This window comes from Salvelinus fontinalis, chromosome 28 (genome assembly GCF_029448725.1).
Source record: "Salvelinus fontinalis isolate EN_2023a chromosome 28, ASM2944872v1, whole genome shotgun sequence".
NCBI lineage: Eukaryota > Metazoa > Chordata > Actinopteri > Salmoniformes > Salmonidae > Salvelinus > Salvelinus fontinalis.
In genome coordinates this window covers 7,599,648-7,620,942 of record NC_074692.1, presented here as the reverse complement: position 1 = coordinate 7,620,942, position 21,295 = coordinate 7,599,648, and the positions used below count along the sequence as shown (strand labels likewise).

General features: G+C 45.1%; 1 protein-coding gene across 1 annotated transcript in view; it reads left to right on the top strand.

Moving 5' to 3' along the window:
• Positions 1–20,355, top strand: part of LOC129825876 (proprotein convertase subtilisin/kexin type 5-like) — a 41,406-nt gene extending 21,051 nt beyond the window's left edge. Inside the window, exons 8-21 of the mRNA XM_055886001.1 lie at positions 852–945; positions 2,881–2,981; positions 6,558–6,661; positions 8,035–8,152; positions 11,587–11,775; positions 12,036–12,172; positions 12,726–12,851; positions 14,173–14,275; positions 15,473–15,666; positions 16,017–16,101; positions 16,891–16,994; positions 17,085–17,223; positions 17,585–17,700; positions 18,790–20,355. Coding sequence (XP_055741976.1) covers positions 852–945; positions 2,881–2,981; positions 6,558–6,661; positions 8,035–8,152; positions 11,587–11,775; positions 12,036–12,172; positions 12,726–12,851; positions 14,173–14,275; positions 15,473–15,666; positions 16,017–16,101; positions 16,891–16,994; positions 17,085–17,223; positions 17,585–17,700; positions 18,790–18,905 — 1,726 coding nt within the window. The 3' untranslated portion in view covers positions 18,906–20,355. The remainder of the gene's footprint in view (positions 1–851; positions 946–2,880; positions 2,982–6,557; positions 6,662–8,034; positions 8,153–11,586; positions 11,776–12,035; positions 12,173–12,725; positions 12,852–14,172; positions 14,276–15,472; positions 15,667–16,016; positions 16,102–16,890; positions 16,995–17,084; positions 17,224–17,584; positions 17,701–18,789) is intronic.
• Positions 20,356–21,295: the final 940 nt, after the last annotated feature.

Genomic DNA, 21,295 nt, shown 5'->3' with positions numbered 1-21,295 from the left:
AGGGGTGTGTGTGAGCTCTTGTGGCCCACACTCCGGAGACCTTCAGTCTGTCTTTGTAACGGCTGTGAGGGTCTATAGCAGGATGGGATTGTATCAACACCACCAAGAACGAGGTGGTCTGCCAATGGAGCTAGCCCTCCACCCACCATGCCTGTCTTCACCATTGAACACAAATCACTGGCAATAGTCCCGTCATTCAAATACCTGGGCAGCATCCTCACGGAGGACTGCAGCATCGACCTCAATTCTAAACAGGATTAAGCATCAGCTGCCTTCGGGAAACTCAGACGCAGGGTCTTCTAAAACAGGGATCTCCCCATCCACACAAGTCGCCGTCTATCAAGCCGTCTGCATCACCACCCTTCTTTACCGCTGTGAAGTCTGAGTCACTTAGTCGCCGCAGCTCGAGCGATTCCACGTAAGATGCCTGCAGTGAATCCTGGGAATCACCTTGCTTTTACCAACTGCAAAAGTCCGGAGGCCATGGTCACCCAAACACCGACTGCTGGCTTGGGCATGTCATTAGAATTTCTTGTGAGCGCTTGTTCGCAGAAGATCCTGTACGGCCGGCTACATCTTGGCCGGCGGTCTGTAGGGGGGAAGATGCAGCGCTACAAGGACCAGCTGAAGAAGTGCACCATTAAAAAAAAAACTTTTATTTAACTAGGCAAGTCAGTTAAGAACAAATTCTTATTGTCAATGACGGCCTAGGAACAGTGGGTTAACTACCTTGTTCAGGGGCAGAATGACAGATTTGTAACTTGTCAGCTCGGGGATTCCGAACTTGCAACCTTTCGGTTACTAGTCCAACGCTCTAACCACTAGGCTACCCTGCCGCCTCAAACCCACAGACCTGGAGGATGCCGCTGCCGACCGGTCCACCTGGCGGCAGCTCTGCCAGAGCGGTGTACAGAGGCGGGAGGAGGAGAGGAGCACAAAGAAACAGTAAAAACAGCTCAGGAGAGAGAGCTTTATCGCAGGCAGTCCGTGTTGGCGAGGGCAGGTATTTTTACTGTTTCTTTGTGCTCCTCTCCTCCTCCCGCCTCTGTACACCGCTCTCGCAGAGCTGCCGCCAGGTGGACCGGTCGGCAGCGGCATCCTCCAGGTCTGTGGGTTTGAGGCGGCAGGGTAGCCTAGTGGTTAGAGCGTTGGACTAGTAACCGAAAGGTTGCAAGTTCGGAATCCCCGAGCTGACAAGGTACAAATCTGCGCTAAAGTTTGTGGATCTCGGATTGGACTCTTCAGTCACCCAAAAAATCCACTGTGAACTCAGAAGTGGAAGTCATCCTGGGATATGATGGACTAACGTAACGTGTGTGTGAGAGAGGGCACTAATGTGCTTTGTCATTTAGGCTGACTAGATGGCATACGAACACGTAACCGATTCCTGTGTGGACAAACAAGCTTTGGTTGTTTTTAAAACCCATGGCTTTTGAACCCAAGGCTGGGTGAATGAGGTCAGTGTGTCGGGGTCAAGCTGTGTGTCCTGGGCTAACCCCCTCCTACTCTCCACCGCTGGCCCAGGGTGCATTGGGGCAGACAGTCAGACAGACAGTGACTGTTGTCCCAGCGTGTCTGGCAGTGTTTTTCCACATTCCCAATAGAGGTTCTAGAGACCAAGCAGAGAAAGAGTGAGCGAGAGAAGGAGAGCAGTCACTAAGAACCAGCCAGGCCAGCTCTGCCCTCCAGACTCACACAGAACAATGACCAGCACTCAACACACACGGTCATGCACACAACGTCTTACTCCAGGGCCCGTATTTGTAAACGCATAGGATCAGGTCCCCCCCTGTGCATATATATCTTATTTATTATGATCTAAAAGGCTAATCAATCCTAGATCAGCACTCCTACTCTGAGACGCTTAATGAATACAGCCCCAGATCCTCTACCAGCAGGACCCAGCTTTCTCAATCAGGGCTTCCTCCCTCACTGTGACCCAGATACAAGCTGGTTTCCCTATTCTAAGCCCTTTGGTGTCTTCAGTCCAACAACAGGGATATGTTAGCGTCTATAGATGGTCTTCCAGCTCTGAAGTGACCGGCCGGTCGGTCAGCAAGGGATCCCTTTGATGACTTTTATTGTGACTGACTGAATTTGGCGCAAAACGCTAAGCTCTCTCCCGCCCTTGATATACTAAGGCCATGCAATTGGAACAGATGTTTTTTTTGCACCTGCAATTTTTATTTGTTTTATTTTATTACTATTATATTTTTAAACAAATTATAATAATTACCTCCTTTTTCTCCCCAATTTCGTGATTACGATCTTGTCTCATCGCTGCAACTCCCGAACGGGCTCGGGAGAGGCCAAAGTAGAGTCGTGTCATACACTGTTTTGCCAAATCGCTCTTCTTAACACCCGCCCTCTTAACCCAGAAGCCAGCTGCACCAATTTGTCGGAGGAAACACTGTTCAACTGACGACCAAAGTCAGCCTGCAGGCGCCTGGCCTGCCACAAGGAGTTGCTAGTGTACGACGAGCCAAGTAAAGCCCCCCCCCCGGCCAAACCCTCCCATAACCTGTACGACGCTGGGCCAATTGTGCGCCGCCCTATGGGACTCCCGGTCACGGCCGGTAATGAAACCCCAGGCTGTAGTGACGCCGCTACACTGCGATGCAGTGTCTTAGATCGCTGAGGCACCTGCAAAAAAATACTTCCCTCCTTTCCACTCCCTGTAGTCCTCTTTGGCTGGGAAATGATTTCTTGAGTACCTTCGGGAACAGCAGGGTAGTGCGTGTGTGCATGTGTGTCATCTCTAGCATGGCAGCGTATCAAAGCTGGAATGTGTGCAGTCTCAGGTGTGCCTGGATCTCCCCCTGATCCACACGACTTAACCCTCCCTCCCCTCTCTTTCCATCCTCCTCCCTCCCGCTGTAGATCACCACAGATCTGCGGCAGCGCTGCACAGACAGCCACACGGGGACCTCAGCGTCTGCTCCTATGGCAGCTGGGATCATCGCGCTGGCCCTGGAGGCTAAGTAAGCTCATTAACCTTAACTCAGGGATTCACACGACACTACCTGTGCTCTGCAGTTAGTTCAGTTCACCAGCCAGTCAGTCAATCAATCCCATTGCTCACATTGCTTATCACAATTCTCTCCTGTTTTTTTCACTCTTTCTTTCTCTGCTGCACCCCCTCCACCCTCTCGCTCTCTCACTCACCCACACACACCAACTGCTCCGCACACACACTCGTCAAGCGGATCAGATTGGCCACAACTCTTTGAGCGCTGCTGATGGTATCCGCGGTTATCTGGTATAGGAAAGAGAGCTGGCCGACTTTGATAAACATATTTTCGAGTGGGGCTGAGAGCAGGTCTGCTCTGTCATTTGAAAGCCAGCTTATCTTCCCCCTCTGCCTCATATTACACCCGTATGTTTATACCATAATTACACTTCAGTCAGAACATGAGAGGAGACTCTCCGACATCAGCAGGGTTTGATGTCGGATCTGTGGGGACCAAACGAGCTGTGGGAACTGTGTGTGTGTGTGTGTGTGTGTGTGTGTGTGTGTTCAAATGATTTTAGATGGCCTAGTTATTGCACAACATTAATGACAATGAAACATTTTATAGAATGTGAATTATGGATGGAGTAGTGAACATTGGTTGGTTTTAATTGTCAATAAAGCAGAGTTTTCATGGATGGTAAATTGGAGTTGGGACACCCTTGCTTTTCCCTTCAGAAGACATAGCTTCTTAACCTTTGAGTGCCAGTCTGTATCTAGTCTCTTCTCAACTCCTTATGGAATTGATATGCCATGACTGGCGCCCATGCTGACAGCTTCTGGTTTTCACCTCAATTAGTTTTTTGGAAAACGTAGTGAACCGAGTGAGTGTTGGACAGCGAGCAGGAGAGCGGATGACTCCTGGGAAGTGAAACACTTAAACATACTCTCCCACTAGTGTTCAAGAGGTTGATGGCATTGGTTAGCCGTGAAGGTTTTCTCTATTCCATGATAAATTCCTTTAGGAGGCAGTACACAATGTGACTTTTTATTTGAGGGTATTTTCATACATATCTGTTTTACCGTTTTAGAAATGAAAGCACTTTGTGCCTAGTCTGGCCATTTGAAGAAGTCAGTATTTGGACAAATTCACTTAGTGTATTAAGTAGTTTAGTATTTGGTCCCATATTCCTTGCACAAAAAGCGTGTGACGGTACAAACTTGTTGGATGCATTTGCGGTTTGTTTTGTTTGTATTTTGGATGATCTTTTTGGCCAATAGGAAACTGAATGGTGAATAATGTCTTGCACCATGTTGGAGTTACTTTTATTGTAAGTAAGAGTATATATTTCTGAACACTGCTACATTCATGTGGATGCTACCATGATTATGTATAATTAGGAATTAATTGTGAGTAATGATGAGTTAGAAGGTTAGAGGCGCAAAGATCATTAACCCCCCCCCAAAAAAAATTATCCTAACCTCCCCTATTATTGGTAATGATGTTTTGTTGTAGCCTCTGAATGACATCTCACCATTATTCATGATTCATTCATGATTTTTATCAATCATAGCAAGGATTAATTTAGTAGTGTTCAGAAACATTTATCTACTCAGGAGAGGGGGGGACTAGATGCATAAATTGCTTTCATTTCTAAACGGTAAAACGGATATGTATGAAAATATCCTCAATACATTCTGTACTGTTGTTGCCACATATGAAACAATGATCTGAACTCCAAAATGCTGGAGTATAGAGCCACATTTAAAATATTAGCTTTACTGTCAAAATACATTTGGAGGGGAGTGTATATAGAGTGGGGTCTATAATTGACACATTGGCAGATGTTCATGTCACCCAACAACTGTAAATGTCTGGAGTTGGCGACACAGCGTTGGCACTTGGATTGGAACTGGTGTTTTGGTCAGATGACATGAAAAATAGAGCTCTTTGGCCTCTTACACCAGTGGTGGGTTTGGCGTCAAAATGACAATTCCTATACAGAAAATAATCCCATACCTACTGTAAAATAGGGTGGTGGATCGTTGATGTTATAGGGCTATTTTGTTTCCACTGGTCCTGGGTCAGTTAAGGTCAACGGCCTCATGAACTTTACTCAGTACCAGGACATTTTTATCCAAAAACCTGGTTGCCTCTGCCAGGAGGCTGAGACTTGGCTGCAACTGGATCTTTCAGCAAGACCATAACTTAATTCTTCTTCTTATTTAACTAGGCAAGTCAGTTAAGAACAAATTCTTATTTACTGTCCTGCGGGGACAGGGGCTGGGATAAAAAAAAATATATATATATATTATATGAGAGACAACACTACATAAAGAGAGCCTTAAGACAACATAGCAGGGCAGCAACTCAACATGACAACAACATGGTAGAAACACAACATGGTACAAACATAATTGGGCACAGAAAACAGCCCAAAGGGCAAGGAGGTAGAGACAACAATACATCACGCAAAGCAGCCACAACTGTCAGTAAAAGTGCCCATGATTGAGTCTTTGAATGAAGAGATTGAGATAAAACTGTCCAGTTTGAGTGTTTGTTGCAGCTCATTTCATGTCGTTAGCTGCAGCGAACTGAAAAGATGATCAACCCAGTGATGTCTGTGCTTTCGGGACCTTTAACAGAATGTGACTGGCAGAACGGGTGTTGTATGTGGAGGATGAGGTCTGCAGTAACCCTAGACATACATCAAAATCCACAAAGAAATGGTTAATTGGCCACAAAATCAACATTTTGAAATGGCCATCTCAGTCTCCGGACTTGAAACCCATTGAAAACCTGCGGTTTTAAAATGTAACCTTTATTTAACTAGTCAAGTCAGTAAAGAACAAATTCTTATTTACAATGACGGCCTACACCGGCCAAACCCGGATGACGCTGGGCCAATTGTGCGCCGCCCTATGGAACTCCCAATCACGGCCTGATTGGTATTGGAAGGGGGTGTCAATAATTTTGACCCCTACCTTTTTTGAGAATTTTTTTGTGTTACTTGTTAAACAAAATATCTTTCTCTGATCAATTGTATTAGTATAGTATAATTTCCCAAACATTTTAAACTTACAATATACCGTAGTATTTGAATGATTTATTCTATACAGTCATTTTTGCTCATCTTTATCAAGGGTGTCAATCATTTCAGACCCCACTCTATATCCTTGCGGAGTAATATTTTTCTAGGAAAATCTGCGGCATCGGAATGTTCCGAAATGCTGTGCTCAGCGGATGAGGGAGAGATGAGAGCGGGAGAAAATAATGGAGCATCTGGACAGCATATGAAGGGATTCCCAGGAAAATTGGTGACCTACTTAAAAAAATATATATATAAGCACCGTTTTTACATCAAAGGACACATGGATGCCATCTTGTAATGGTTATCACGTGAGATTGGAGCTGGGAGGGAGGTGAATGGATGGGCATACTGTATCTGCTATACCTAACTCTCCCGCTCTCTTTCTGTTACACGCATGCACCATATGTACATTACACACACACCCTACACCCACACCCACACACAAACAGTGTTAAGTCTGTGCATATTGTTGGTTACCTGTATGTTTCGGTGGTGTTTTGTGATTTCTCCCCCAGTCCTCTGTTGTCGTGGAGGGATGTTCAGCACATCATTGTCAAGACGTCTCGAGCCGGCCACCTCAACGCCCCTGACTGGAAGACCAACGCTGCTGGATACAACGGTGCTTAACACTGCTCGCCTCCTCTCCTTCCTCAGCTACTCACCCCATTTTCCGCTCTCTCTTTCATACCCTTCACTTTACTCTTAGCCCAGTCACTCACCATAAACCATCCCAGCGCCTGCCAACTCCCTGTCAGGGATTCCATGCGGAGTACTTCGCTTCATAAGTGTGTGTGTTTGTGGAATGTGAGTGTGTGAGATTGAGACTGCAGTCCTGGAGTTTCTCCAGGCGGCTGTTTCAAAGAGGGTTGGGAAAACGAGTGAGAGAGAAAAGGGAGGTGGGGAGTTCATCCAGAGGAAATGGAGAGTGGAGGTTTAAAGAGTGAGGGATGGGGAAATAATATTTGATTGGCTGTGTGGATTGGGTTAACTTACTGATGTTTTGCTGTGATACTGCTTTGGTTGGAAGGCTGTTTTGATTGGTTGTTCTAAGGCGGTGGTCACCAACCGGACGATCGTGAAGCCATTCCTAGTTGATCACCAAACATTTCTGTAAAAAAAAAACAATGTGAAAGCCTTGCGTTCCTATGTTTTTATTTGATTTGCGCTGTTGGTGGTAGGTGCACTTCATTCAGCAGCCCTAGAACCGGGAAGGCAAAGTGTTCCCATTTTGAAGCATTTCATGTGTCTGAAGGTAGAACTCTGCCTACCCGGCAGGCCCAAAGAGCAAATCAAGTGCACCTATAGGACTTCCGCTGGCCAATCCGAAACCTCATTGCTACAGAACTGTTTTTAATTGGTTAATGTTGCATAGGCGTACGTTTTTTAAGTTATGTAAAAAATATATTGTGTGTGTGTATTTATTTATTTCTGAGCGGTAGATCTTGGCTTGCATTTTGACTCAAAGTGATCTTGACTCAGACAAGGTTAGTGACCACTGTTCTAAGGCATGAATACAAATTGGCGGAGAAAGTATCCACGCCCTTGCACAATTATTACTTAAAACATTTTTTGCTTTCAAATTAGGTGGGGGAAAAATCTGAAATGTTAAGTATCTACTCCTCCTCTGTGTCAATACTTAATTCTCTAGAATCCTGAATCAAGGCTATGATATTTATCCATTCCTCTGGGCCAAATTACTCAAGCTCTGTCATAAAAAAAGCAGTGGATACTTATCTCATGAAAACATTTCAGGTTGTTATACATTTTTGTAAACTGTCTGGATTTTCTTTTTTTAGTGGGATAGGATGTTTAGATCAGGGAATTTTTAAAAACTATTCAGACTAAGGCAACACATTTGTGCTTATCGGGGCGGATCCTTCTTACAGACACTAGAAATGTATATGGTTCTGTGAAATGTATTGAAGTGATGTGTGGTTTTGAACAATTTATGATTGGCTGTGTGGATTGACTGACGGTGGGCCTGTCTTGCAGTCAGCCACCTGTATGGCTTTGGCCTGATGGATGCGGAGGCTATGGTGAAGGAGGCGGAGCGATGGAAGCAGGTCCCCGCCCAGCACATCTGTGTAGAGAGTGCCGACCGCCAGATCAGGTACTACACAGCCAACACCTCCCTAGTGTACCTGTCCTTACCCAATCAACCAACCAATCAAATGTAATCTGTTCAGAGCTATTGAGAAATACATTATATTTAACAGCAACCAAGGGTTGTGTTCATGTGTGTGTTTCTGTCCAAAAGCTCTTCATGCACCCACATGTATGGGATTTCTGCAAGCTCCTCCTGCACACTGAGCGGTCCAGCCAAGTATTAACACACATGCATAAACACACATACAAAACGCATGCATGAACACACACTAGGGCTGTGACGTTTAAATTCATTTGGGATCGTTAACGTTTAGAAAAAATCCCTAGCTGAAAACGTTAGATTTTTTTATTTTATTTTCAATTAAAATCACAGTGCAGGTATCACAAAACGACCAACTGCTCCCGATCATCCATCATCATCATCAAGACAAAAAAATAAAAAAAGAACTAATGCAACAATGCGGTAAGTAGGAGGCAAATGCATCTTTCAAATGATCGTCGTTAACAGTTTGTAAAATGGCAGAGTGAGACAGGGAAGCGACAGTAGCGCCGTCCTGTATGGCGATACTTTAAGTTAAATGAGAAGGTGGTGAAATGTAAACTTTGAGAGGTGGAAGTGAGCTACAGTGACAGTACAGGTGCAATGCTGAAAGGGAGGCACCTTGAGACCCAACCAGTTGCTGGCAGCAGTGTGATGAGGGACGGAGTGAGAAAATCACAGCGCTGATTACTGATTGCAGTTGATATGCAGCCATTGTCAATGGTAGAGGATGTATGCCTCAATGACCTAATGGCATATCTAGAACCAGACTACAAGATGGCATGTCAAAAAACCGTGACGGCCCTGATGGAGAAATTGTACAATGGTTGATTGCTCTGCAAGTACAAAGCAAGAGCTCTCCAACACCGTATGTGGCGTTAACAACGGTTGTTGGACATCTATGAACATGTTGTCATACATCACTGCAACGAACCATCACATTGATGAGGAGTGGGACATGTAGTCACATGTATTGAGAACTGAGAACACGGAGGAGAGGCCCTCAATAGAGACCTTAAAAACATATGCGGGACCATATCTGAATTGTGAATCATGTCATTTTATGCTTTTTTTTTTAGAGAATAAAAAATTGTTTAAGTTGAGACAATTTTTACATTTGTCACATCCCTAAAATGCACACACACACACAATCTTCTAAGGGCTTGGAATCGGTCGAGCGAGAAGAACATAACTGGAGAACATAATTATTTGAGGAACGGAACAGAACCTGAACTGAAAACGAAAGTGATCTATACTCTTCCGGAACAGAACTGTTATTTTAAAAGGATGGGAACAGGTTAATAACTTTCTTTTACATTCTGGTCATTTTTTGTTCAATTGCAACAAAAAGCCTATGCAAAGCTCTCACTCAGAAACGTATTCTAGCATCTGCCTGCTCGCTGGAAATCTTAGCCAGTGGGTGTGTGCGCGTATGTGTCTGTAGGCTACCTGCCCCTCCCCTCTGAAGCATAGGTTACAAGAGTAATTCAGAAATTAGGGAGAGATGTTTAATTAGAGAAGAGTGGATTTACTTTTTCAATGCTAGTTAAGGATACTGTAGCTGGATTTATTGTATTCACGTTGGATTTATTAACTGTAAAAAGATAAGACGTGTTTTTAATTCTAGGTCTGCTCAGCACACACAGCAAACCTTTGCTCTGGTCCAACTTTAAACCAACTCGGAAGTTCAAAGACATTCAAAGTTCCTCTATAGAAGCCGCTCCTCCATATGTGTAATTCTGTGGGCCCAATTCAGATAATGCATGTCATAACAAGATGCCCAGCGCTTCAAGGCAAGCTTCCTCCAGCCTCTCTCCTCACCCTCAAAATGTCAGTTGCATCTTGCGCCTTGCACTGTGACTGGCAGCACAGTGTGCGTTTTGTCTTTCATTAGGATTAAACCATGCTGTTATGGCAAAATACTATTTTCTCTTAACGACTTTACTATACAGATTAAATTGCTTATCCGCTCCACAGCAAACTGCTCTATCCGCTCTGATTGGTGAAGTAATTTAATGTCGAGCTAAATAAAAATAAAAATAAAAAAAAAAGATTTTGAGGTTTTCAAAAGGAACAGAAAGGAATAATATAAACCGGTACTTTTTCTTTCTCTTTTTTATAAATGTTTTGAACTAAATTATTGGAAAATAATTTTGGTTCCAAACCCTGCAATCATTCTTACATTCCCTTACAATTTGATCTGCTTGTTTTTTTTGGTGCTTTTTTTTTCTCCCTTTGCAGCTGGATGTTTAATTGGGCTCCTGTTGAACACATTAAAGAGCCAATCACAGTTTAGTTTACTGGCTTTTGAATGGAACCAATCCGCCTCATGTTAGTTCCCCAGTCGAGCTCCCTATCTCTCAGCCCCATGCTGGCCAGACCATAGGAATCTTATGGGAAGCCCATCTTGGTTATGTGTGTTTGAGAGAGTGTGTGTGTAGAATGTGAGTTGAGGACCGCCGGCTGTGGCCCCTCAGGTTTTTCGGGCAGAACGGAGGGTGCTTTTGGCAGTGTAGTTTGTTTTTGCTCTGGAGCTGTTCTCCTGTCGTCATCTTCCAGCAGGTCTCTGCACTGAGACACCCCTTGGCTGGCCCCTCCATTGCATTTGGAAATGTCTGGGCCTTCTCCTCCTTGGAGCATTGGAGAAAAAAACATGTAGAATCTGAAGCCCACCAGGGAAGTCATCATCTGGTTTGTTTGTCTCCTCCCAGCCCCCCACCCAAGCCACTAGCGTACCTCACACCCCCACAGCCCCCGCAATTGCAGTTTTAAAGTATGAGATTAACTATAAAACTGTTTTTTTCTCTCTCTCTGACCCATGGCAATCTGTGTAGAATTACAGGAGATTAGCTATAAAACTACATTTTTCTCTTTGCCCCATGGCAAAATGTGTAGAATTGTAGAAAGTTACCTTGCTCAGGCCCCGTAAAATTACGGTACACCACTGCCCCAAGCACACTTACATGCAGATAGATCTACACCCCAACACATTTACTCACACACACTAGTGTGGATTCTGGTGTCGTGTTTAGGAGCATACACAGGGTGTCACCCGTCCCCACTGCCATCCTCTGGCTTGGTCATCTAAACTCTGCTGTCTGTTCTTTAATGGCCCATATGCTGCGGACCCAGCTGTGAATTCAATTCTATTCAAATCAGACCAATTAAATGAAGTAATATTAACTAGACTAGAGCCTCTTGAAAGTAAATATTTGAACATTGATTGATTGTGTGTGCTCAATAACCCAGTGTTGAGATGAATCAATACTCCGTGATAGCTGGGTAGCACCTGGCTCGTTTACTCTGTGAGTTCCACTTCCTATCTTGTCAGATTTAGATTCTGATTGGGTGACTGCTCTGACACTGACATCTGATTGGTTGCTTCCCTCTGCGTGCAGGACGATCCGCCCAGAGCACCTGGTGCGCTCCGTGTACAAGGCCACCGGCTGCATCGACAACTTCAACCACCATGTCATCTACCTGGAGCATGTGGTCGTACGCATCACCATCACGCACCCACGCCGTGGCGACCTGTCTATCAACCTCACGTCGCCCTCGGGAACCAAGTCCCAGCTGCTCGCCAACAGGTGAACCTCCCCTTCGGTTCTATTCCTCTCACACTCTACACACCAGCGTTTCTTCCTGGCACTAACACAACTGATTTGACCAATCCTTAAGCCGTTGATTAGTTGAACCAGGTGTGTTGGTACTGGACCGGAATATAAATAAAGCCTGTCTGCTCCTGTGGCTTCCCAGGACCAGGAATGAAGAAACGTTCTACTTCTGTCTTTCCAGTGTGTTGTCTGAATGTGGTCGAACAGTGTGGTCCCTGTGTGCTTTCCTCTAGGTTGTTTGACCACTCCATGGAGGGTTTTAAGAACTGGGAGTTTATGACCACTCACTGCTGGGGAGAGAAGGCGGCTGGGGACTGGATCCTGGAGATCCATGACTCCCCCTCGCAGCTCCGCAGCCAGAAAGTCCCAGGTACAGTAGACTAGAGAAGCCACTCTGTCTAAAGGAGTGACCGTACCAATGGAAAATATGCTTTAAAAAAGTCAACTATCCCCTTAAAGGGGCAATCTGCTATTGCTGCATCCATTTTTGAACTTAGAAATTAGTGATATGTACCCATTGATTTGTGAAGAATATAGCATAAATGCCTCATGAGCTTAGTTCAACTGTCGTACCCCATCAGAACCCCAAATATGAGCTTGTTTTCCTCCAATGTTTGTAAACAATGTAAACAAACACTATATGGTTAAAACGATCATTTTTGATGTCATGGATGGTCAGGTCTTGCATCCATAGCTCTGTCTTTGAATTTGAGAGTGGTTACATTTCTCCAGGCCCATCCCTAAGCTTTTTACCGGAACAGGGGCGAGGAGACCACTTTATTGTTTTGACTTAGGATTGCCTCTTTTTTTAAATGATACTCGAGATAACCACAGTTATATTGCTTAGCAGTATACCGATGTGTCCTTTTCTTTCTCTCTCTCTTTGTCTGTCTGTCTGCTGTGCTGTGCGACACAACCCCCAGGCAAGCTGAAGGAGTGGTCCCTGGTGCTTTATGGCACCTCTGTGCACCCGTACTCCTCCATGCGCAGCGACAAGCCCCGCTCGGCCGAGCCCCCTGCAGACGAAGAGTTCATTGAGGAGTACAACGGTGAGTGGGGAAGATGACGGAGGGAGGAACTGTAAGGAAAAAGAGATGGAGGCCAGAATACAAGAATATTGTTATAAGGGAGACGTAGTAGGAAAGGGGGGAGCAAACGGAGGAGAGACTAAGTGGGAAGGGAAAAGGATCAGGGCCAGGCACTTACACCAAGTGAACCGATATAGAATAAACATTTGATTCTCTCTACCTCTCTGTCTGTTCTCTAACTCTCTGTTTGCTACCTCTTTATTGTTCCTCTCGCACTACCTTGAACCGCTTTCCTTGCAGATCTCTGTACCTCTTTCTGTTTTCTCCCTATCTCTCGCTCTGCTCTCTCCTTTACTTTCTACCATCTCTGTTCTCTCTCCCTCTCGTTCTCCCTCTCTCTCTGTTCTCTCCTTCACTTGCTACCCCTTTCTGTTATCTCCCTCTTCTCTGTTCTCGTCCTCCTTCTCTGTTCTCTCTCTCTCGCTGTTCTCTCCCCCTCTCTTTACCTCCTTGGGTTCCCTCTCTCGTAAAATAATAATAATAATTTGGTGGGTGCTTATACACTGAGTACAACACCTGCTCTTTCCATGACTTAGGCTGACCAAGTGAATCCAGGTGAAAGCTATGATCCCTTATTGATGTCACTTGTTAAATCCACTTCAGTCAGTGTAGATGAAGGGGAGGAGACGACAGGTTAGAGAATGATTTTTAAGCCTTGAGACAATTGACACATGGATTGTGTATGTGTGCCATTCAGAGGGTGAATGGGCAAGACAAAAGATTGAAGTGCCTTTGAACAGGGGGTGTGGTAGTACGTGCCACACCCCCTGTCAAGAACTGCAATGCTGCTGGGTTTTCACGCTCAACAGTTGTGGGAAGCATTGGAGAAACCTTCGGAGAGTGGGGTCGCGGAAAGGCTCTGCTATTATCGACGGCGACTCTGGAGCAGTTAGGGACACGTCCACATCGACAGATTAGAATGCGCAACCTTTCGGTTACTGACCCCACACTCTAAACTCTACGCTACCTGCTGCCCAATGTGAGCATATTTGAGGTTACAGTGAGGCAGCTGATACTCATTAGCCTGTTTGATAAGCCACAGCACACAGCCATGGCAACAGAACATAACATTATGACCCCAACTTTTATATACGCTCGTTAGACATAACATTCTCCTGCCTTCGGCACAACAAGGAACACCTTACACACTCCCTCGCTCACTGGATGGAATACCAGTCACCTCCCTTTAGTCCGTTTTTGTCTCATTCATACAGTCTCCACCCTTGTAACATGAGAAACTACAGTACCCATAATGCTCTGTTTAACAAATCCTCTTTCCCAGGGCTCTGTGACAGTGAGTGCAACGAGAACGGCTGTGAAGGCCCCGGACCTCACCAGTGCATCAACTGCCTCCATTACTTCCTCAAGTTCAAGAACAACACCAGGTTAGCATGTCAGTGTTCTGGCTTTCTCCTGCAGGCCTGCATGTTCATTAGACACCAACTGAAGAAAACGGACTGAAACGGGGAGGGACTTCTGCTCTTGTCCCCATTTAAAAACAGCTTTAAAAAAAAAAAAAATTTGCCCCCCTGAATTCACCAACATCGGATGTTGTTCATGATTTAGGCGATAGTCATTGGTCGGACTGCAGTATTAGGAATGTTGCACCTTCTCTCAGTCATTTGCACTGATTGAAGTGGGTGGTTACCCGATCATTGACACACAGTGAGAACTGTCGTGACAAGGGTCGTGTTCAGAAGGGCATACCGTAAACGCAACGTTTTGTGAAACTAATATCTATGTGAGGAGGTTGAGTCGTGTGATCGTGTGAGGTGGGGATTGAAGTCCACTGTGATTACCTGTTGTCTTTGCGAGCAGCCGAACACAGTGCACTAATAAACAAGAAGCCTGCAGGTACCTGGAGACAGCCTGTGAGGGCTTGGCTGCTCTGTCTTGTTCTGTAAAACTTCATCATTAGCCCTCCTAAGAACACAGTGTTTTCCCACTACTTCCAACCCCGGAGTGCTGGAGTGGGGGTTTGGGAAGGGTGGAAAGAAATGGGTAGGGGCGGGGGGGGGGTCGTTTTAATGCTCATAATTATATCCCTATGTTTCTCTTTGATGACCTCGCCAAACTGGTGTGGGTGGGGTTGGCAGGGGGAGGGTGAGCCAACGTGGGAGAGAAATTTGGAGCACACGGTTTCACCTTTTGTTTTTTTCGTTTGTTTTTTAACAGTGTGAGAGCGAAGGCTGCAAAGGAGGTTTATGGAGTCATCTCTGCAGATGTGCGTTAAAAGAATGCACCTGTTCACCGTACAGAAACGCACACTCCAACGCACACACTCGCACTCTCAAATGCAGCCATATAAGCCGATACGCGCACAAACATATGATGTGTATAACTTCAGGCCGCGAACTTTGTCTGCTCCCCCAGGGGGAGAGGGGTTGTTATTCTGGAATCGTGTGGATTGAGATTTATCACAGTGGTCAGAGTGCAAAAATCCAGCCTCGCACTCAGTTTCTTTTCTCTAGCCTGTTCCCGTAAGCCGATAACCGCAATGATAATGACACATATTTCTCCTCTATCTGTCCTCCCTCCTTCCGTCCGTATCTACCCTCTCCTCCTCCCTCTCTCCGCTGCAGGACGTGCGTATCGGAGTGCCCCTCCGGGTTTTTCCGCGACGACAGGAAGCGCTGTAAGAAGTGTTCGTCTGTGTGTGAGACATGTGTTGGTAGTCGTAGCGACCAGTGCTCCACCTGCAGGCCGGGCTTCCACCTTAACGAGGGTTCCAACACCTGCGTGGCCAGCTGTGTGGACGGCTTCTATCTGGACCACGGCAAGTCCAGGTCTACACGCACACACACACACCTACACACACACACACAAGGATTATTCTAATATAGGTCTCGAAGTCTGAAATACTTCCAGTTTTCTTTTCTCCCCGGTAGGCGGTGGATTGATTTGATTAATTGATTGATTGAATCAGTCCCAGAGAAGAGGGGAAGTAAGAAAACCAGCAGAGCTGAAAACCTTGAGGCCCAGATTTGAACCCACCCCCTCCTCCACCATCCTCAAACTCAGCCTCTTCTCCCTCACTCACCTCTGACCCCCACACCAATCCTCCTAACCCTCCCAATGCCTCTTTGGTCCCTACGTGACTAGACGTTGTCTTCTCTCGCGTTACAGATTCCAACATGTGCAGGAGATGCAACGAAATCTGCAAGAAGTGCATCACGTCTAATATCTGCACCGAATGCAAACCAGGGACGAGGTACGCCAAGGCAAACCCACTTTCCAACATCCCCTCCCTCACCCGCTGCTGGTTTCTAGTAGTAGTCGAATCACCAAACAGTCCAGTGAACCATTTTGACGTGTCTCGTGGAGTTTTTGGTGGCTTTTGATCATCTTGATTACCGTTCCAGTTAGATCGAGGGCAAAACACTTTGCAGCATCTCAGAACGTTGTGGTCTTGAACCCAGCCTGCCTCGGGTTGCTTCTGCTAGTGTTCAGTGCTGTCTGAGACAGAGGTGGTAACGTGTGCAGTAATCCTTCCGAATGCCGCAAGACCACAGACAGTCACTCCTCTTCACCATTCACAGGAAAGAGGGAGGACAGAAACCCAAATCCTTTCTGGGAAATGGAACTAATATAACCCAGCCCAGCTGTTTTTCAGCTCAGTGCACCACAGAAACATGTCCTCACAGCAACTTCTCAGAATGAGGTTTAGAACCTGCTGTTCTTGAACAGACTTTTCTGAACAATCCTCTCTAGCCGTTCCAAGTATTTTAACTATTCCACAGCTAGCACACCTGATTCAACTTGTCAACTAATCATCAAGCCCTTGAAAAGGCGAATCAGGTGAGCTAGTTCAGGGCTACAAAAAATGTTTTGAAACGTGTGGGGGGTCCCAGAGAAGGGATTTAAAAACCACTGGACTATGTATAGTGTATCATTTCGTTTATGATGTCAGACTAATGTAGGAAAAAGAGAGACCGGTTGCTAGAGAGGTGCGTTGTGTACTAATGTGTGAATGTGTAATTCAGTGTATTGCTCTCTCCAGTCTTCAGGGGAATAGATGTCAGATGACCTGTGACCCCGGGACCTACTACAATGGCCACAGGAGGACCTGCGTGCCGTGCCACCAAGTGTGTGCCACCTGTGCAGGTAACGCTCCTTTCACAAAGGAAAGATGGGGCCTACTACTACTCAGTTGCCCAAAGTGAAGTCTCTGCACTGCTCACCGTCTCTCTGCAGGCACGGGGATGGAGGCGTGTATCAAGTGTGCAGAGAGCTACTTAATGGAGGAGTGGCGCTGTGTGTCCACATGCAGCGTGGGATACTACATGGCCGAGCAGACCTTGGACAATGGCGACGTCAACAAGTCCTGCAGGAAGTGAGTCGGATTGACGCGCACAAATTCTACACCTTCCACTTCCTCCTCACTTTTGACACGTCCTCCCTACAAACCTGGCATGTTTATCCTGGCATGTTTATCCTGGCATGTTTATCCTGGCATGTTTATCCTGGCATGTTTATCCTGGCATGTTTATCCTGGCATGTTTAACTGCCTCAAACCGGCCTCTAATCTTCCAAACATCTGTCCTATATCTATGGTCCCTTAAACCTGCTGTTTCCTCCTTTAATCCTCTACCTCTACTCACAGGCTTTGTGGAAAGTGTGCCTTCTATTGCCCAAACTTTAGCTCTAGCCCCCCCCCCCCCCCCCCCCCCCCCCCCCCTCCCTCCCTCCCCCAGGTGTGACCACAGCTGCTACTCCTGCACAGGGCCCGGCGAGACGAACTGCAGCACCTGTGTGAACGGCTATAACCTAGAGGCAGGAGTGTGTGTGGTCAGCACCATCTGCAAAGATGGTGAGTACTAGCGACCCCTCTAATGTATATCATAGACTCTTTATTTCAGGAGCTCGTTCTAGCGGTGGCTGGTCACTGCGCAGGTCGCAGCTTCCTTAGACTTCCGTAGACTTTCTTAGCTCTCCCCTCTCATCTAGTTTTCTTCCTATCTGCCCCTCACTCTCATCTGTCACATTCTCTCGTTATCGCTCTTTTCCATATTCTCTCCTACCTTTTAGTAGGCCCTTTTTTTGTCGCGATCTTTTGCTCGTGTATTCACTCCTACCTAATCTATCCCAATCTCCCTTTTACATCTTGTCTAAATTGTGCGTGTTTAAAATGTTTTTGGCATTCCGGTGACTCAGCTAACCTTTTCAGCCCTAGCCTACAGGGCCCATTTTGTCTGCGAGACATGATGTTTGTGAGTCGTGACCATAGAGTTGAAAAGAAAGCCCACCCCTATCTTTGCCATTATTGCGTCTGTGAACGCGTGGGCAACGGCATTAAGGCCAATCCATTTCTTTGCCTTCTGCTTTTATGAGTTTATTTGTGGTTCGTAAAACAAACTCTACCTACTGTACTGGGGTGTTTGTACTGTAGTTAGTAAAACAGGATTTGTGGCATCTCTATGGTCAAGAACTTTCTTAAGATGTTCTGATTGTATTCAAAGTGTCATCCCCAGTCTGTCCATGACCCACTGAAACCAAGAGAAAGTGTTTTATTGACTCTCTGGTAATGAATCACTTCAGCTTGTAACCAACTCAAGACACTCTCTTGGTTTTTGAGTGCACTGCAAGTTTAAATGTCCATTATTTCAAATTGAGGTTACAACAGACTGGCGACCCACTTCTTGTGTGCAAAGTCATCTCTGATGAAAAATCACTTGAAATTGTCCCTGTTTGAAACTAATTGAAATGTTTTTCTGTTTTTCCCAAAATGTCTGTTAACTTTCTGACATGGATCCAATCATTCCTGCTGGACTACAATCTTTCCCCTCCAATGAACTTCACATCTCTCATGGATCAAAATCTGTCACCTGACCCCTCTCCTGACCAATCCCACGGTTCTGCGTGTCCTCGTCCCCATCTCTTCTTCCTGGTCGGTGGAAAGCAAATGAAGAATTTTGGGCGGAAGGCAGTTTCTGTGTGCTCGTGAAAAAGAACAATCTGTGCCAGAGGAAAGTGCTGCAGCAACTGTGCTGTAGAACATGCTCGCTAAAAGGGTGACTGGACATCCCGCGAAGGGGATGGGGGGGGGGCGGCACCCCTCTACCCCAGCCTGCTCACTCAGTTACATAATTTATAAGAAAATATGTGCCTCTTAAGGGACTACGTCGGAGGTGTGATGACAGAACTACAACAAACCTACCTTTTCCTGTTCTGGGACATGTGGTCAGGGCGACAGTAGCAACTGGGCCTTACTAAAAAAATGAAAACAAATAATGTGTCGGTATTTTGTGACCAAAGCATCGATGCCAAAATAATTGTACCCTTTTCCAGTGTAGGATGTGTAGGTTGCCGGAGGAACCTTTTGAATCTGTTTCCCTTCGTGTTCCCCTCCTCGTCAAGATTAACAATGCACAGGTGAAAGCTGATGAACGTACCAACTCCCGGCTGTGTGTTTGTAAATAAACGTAAAAGCTCACTCAATAATGTGAAAACTGTCTGGGTTAAGTTTGCTATCTGCTAAGTGAGGATACATGCGCACATGAACGCACGCGCACGCACACAGCAGGATTGTGCAAACACTTGAATTGATAGTTGCGAAAATCATGTCCCCATTCTACATGTAGCCATTGTGTGCCACAGGAATTAGAGGTTGCTAAACTGTCATCTATGTTTCAGGTAGTGTGTGCGTGTGAGAGAGGAAATGTTACAGGTACCTTTGACTCACTTAGGTTCAGACAAATCATTCCACACCACATTACCTAAATCGGGGTCATGTTTATTAGGCACAACCTGATCTCGTCCAATAGGAAACACTTGTTTGTTTTTTTTGGTACATTTTTTTTAAATTGCGTGCCCTAATGAACAAGACCCATATCTTACTGCTACATGAGACTATGGGGCCATTGCACTTTCACAAACAGCAGCACGATCAGGGCTTTATTCCACAACATTGCACGGTTACGTCATTGCATTCAAACAGAGTTGGTACTGTATTGACCTTGATCATCTAACGATTTTGATATGATAGATGTTTTTGGTGGACTTTTTCAATTTTATTCTATCCTTGCGAGCTGCCACACATTCAAGACATGTCCGTGACACTTTAGCAAACGGCATGCATTTCATAAAGGTCATGCTCATTAGGCACCAAACGGAAGAAAACAGATTGCATGACGTATTGAAATGTTTTCTGTTGTGTGCTCCGATGAACACGACTCAGGTTGTAAGCGCCTCTGAGAGTCCATGACAATGGTTGGTGCTGCAAAATGTAACCACGGTCTGTCTCTGTCATATACAGGCTATGGGACTCAACTTTTGTAGTGGTTGAGGAAAAACCTGTTGATAAATCCTGTTCCAGAAGGCATACTGAGGTGGATACAGCACTGTGTTCCAATAAAGATTCTCAATGTGGGTTTATACCTTTTGAACAATTACTGTAGTTGTGTTGTACTGATGATTTTGATTTGAAATAAAAATTGATTGATCCCTTTGGATGAACAAAAATGTATTCTTGGTCATTGTTGAAGATTACTTAGATTACTTAGATAGTATCAGAGTACTAGGTTGTTTTTATTGTACACCAGTGTCAATGTTATTTATATATATATATATATATTAATGGCATTACTCCTCCAAGACCTAGTCTGGGATTTTTTTTACTTCAATGTTATTTTTTTATTAAAATGGTTAAACTGTTAATCTTTTTGTCGTTTTTTCTGCTAGGCTCTGTTGGTCATTTATGGTCGTTGTGAATTTAATTTCCCCACTTTATTTGGGTCGTGTTTATTAGACACAAAATGGAAAAATAACTAGCTGAAACAGGGAGGGACTACCTGGACTTGTTTTATAAGAAATGCAAATTTTAGTTTTACATCATGAAAAGTTATAAAACGTTTTCTGTTGTGAGCCCTAACGAACACAACACTGGTTGTTCCAGCCTGTTCCTTACTCAACATTATGTTCCTGTAAGTTCAAGTTTTAGCAAGAAGTTACAGGATGTATCTAATATAATTGTATTTGGTCCCATTAGCAGACATTTTGAATCGAAGAGACTTTTGTCCAACACATAAAAATCTACGTAGTGTTTTTAATAGTTCATTACTTTTTTTGCCATGCAGCAGTGTAGCTAACTACTGGATCTACACAAAACATTTTTGCAAAAAGAAAATAATGGGTGAAGTAGGCAAATTATAAAAAATTTCGGCATCAGCTAATGGCTGTTACGTAGACCGTATTACCGCCACGCTGGCGGTCACGAGTCATGATGACAGTCAAATTCCACGTGACCTCTTAGTCACTGTAATTAGGCTTCTCCCAAGTCTGATGCTGCTGATGGTCATTAGTAGCCTACCAAACTTGTTAACTGCCTGGTACTCAGCACTCTATTGTCCCTCTAATCACTCCGACATCAATGGAAAATCGAATCAAACACTTCATGGCCTCTATTA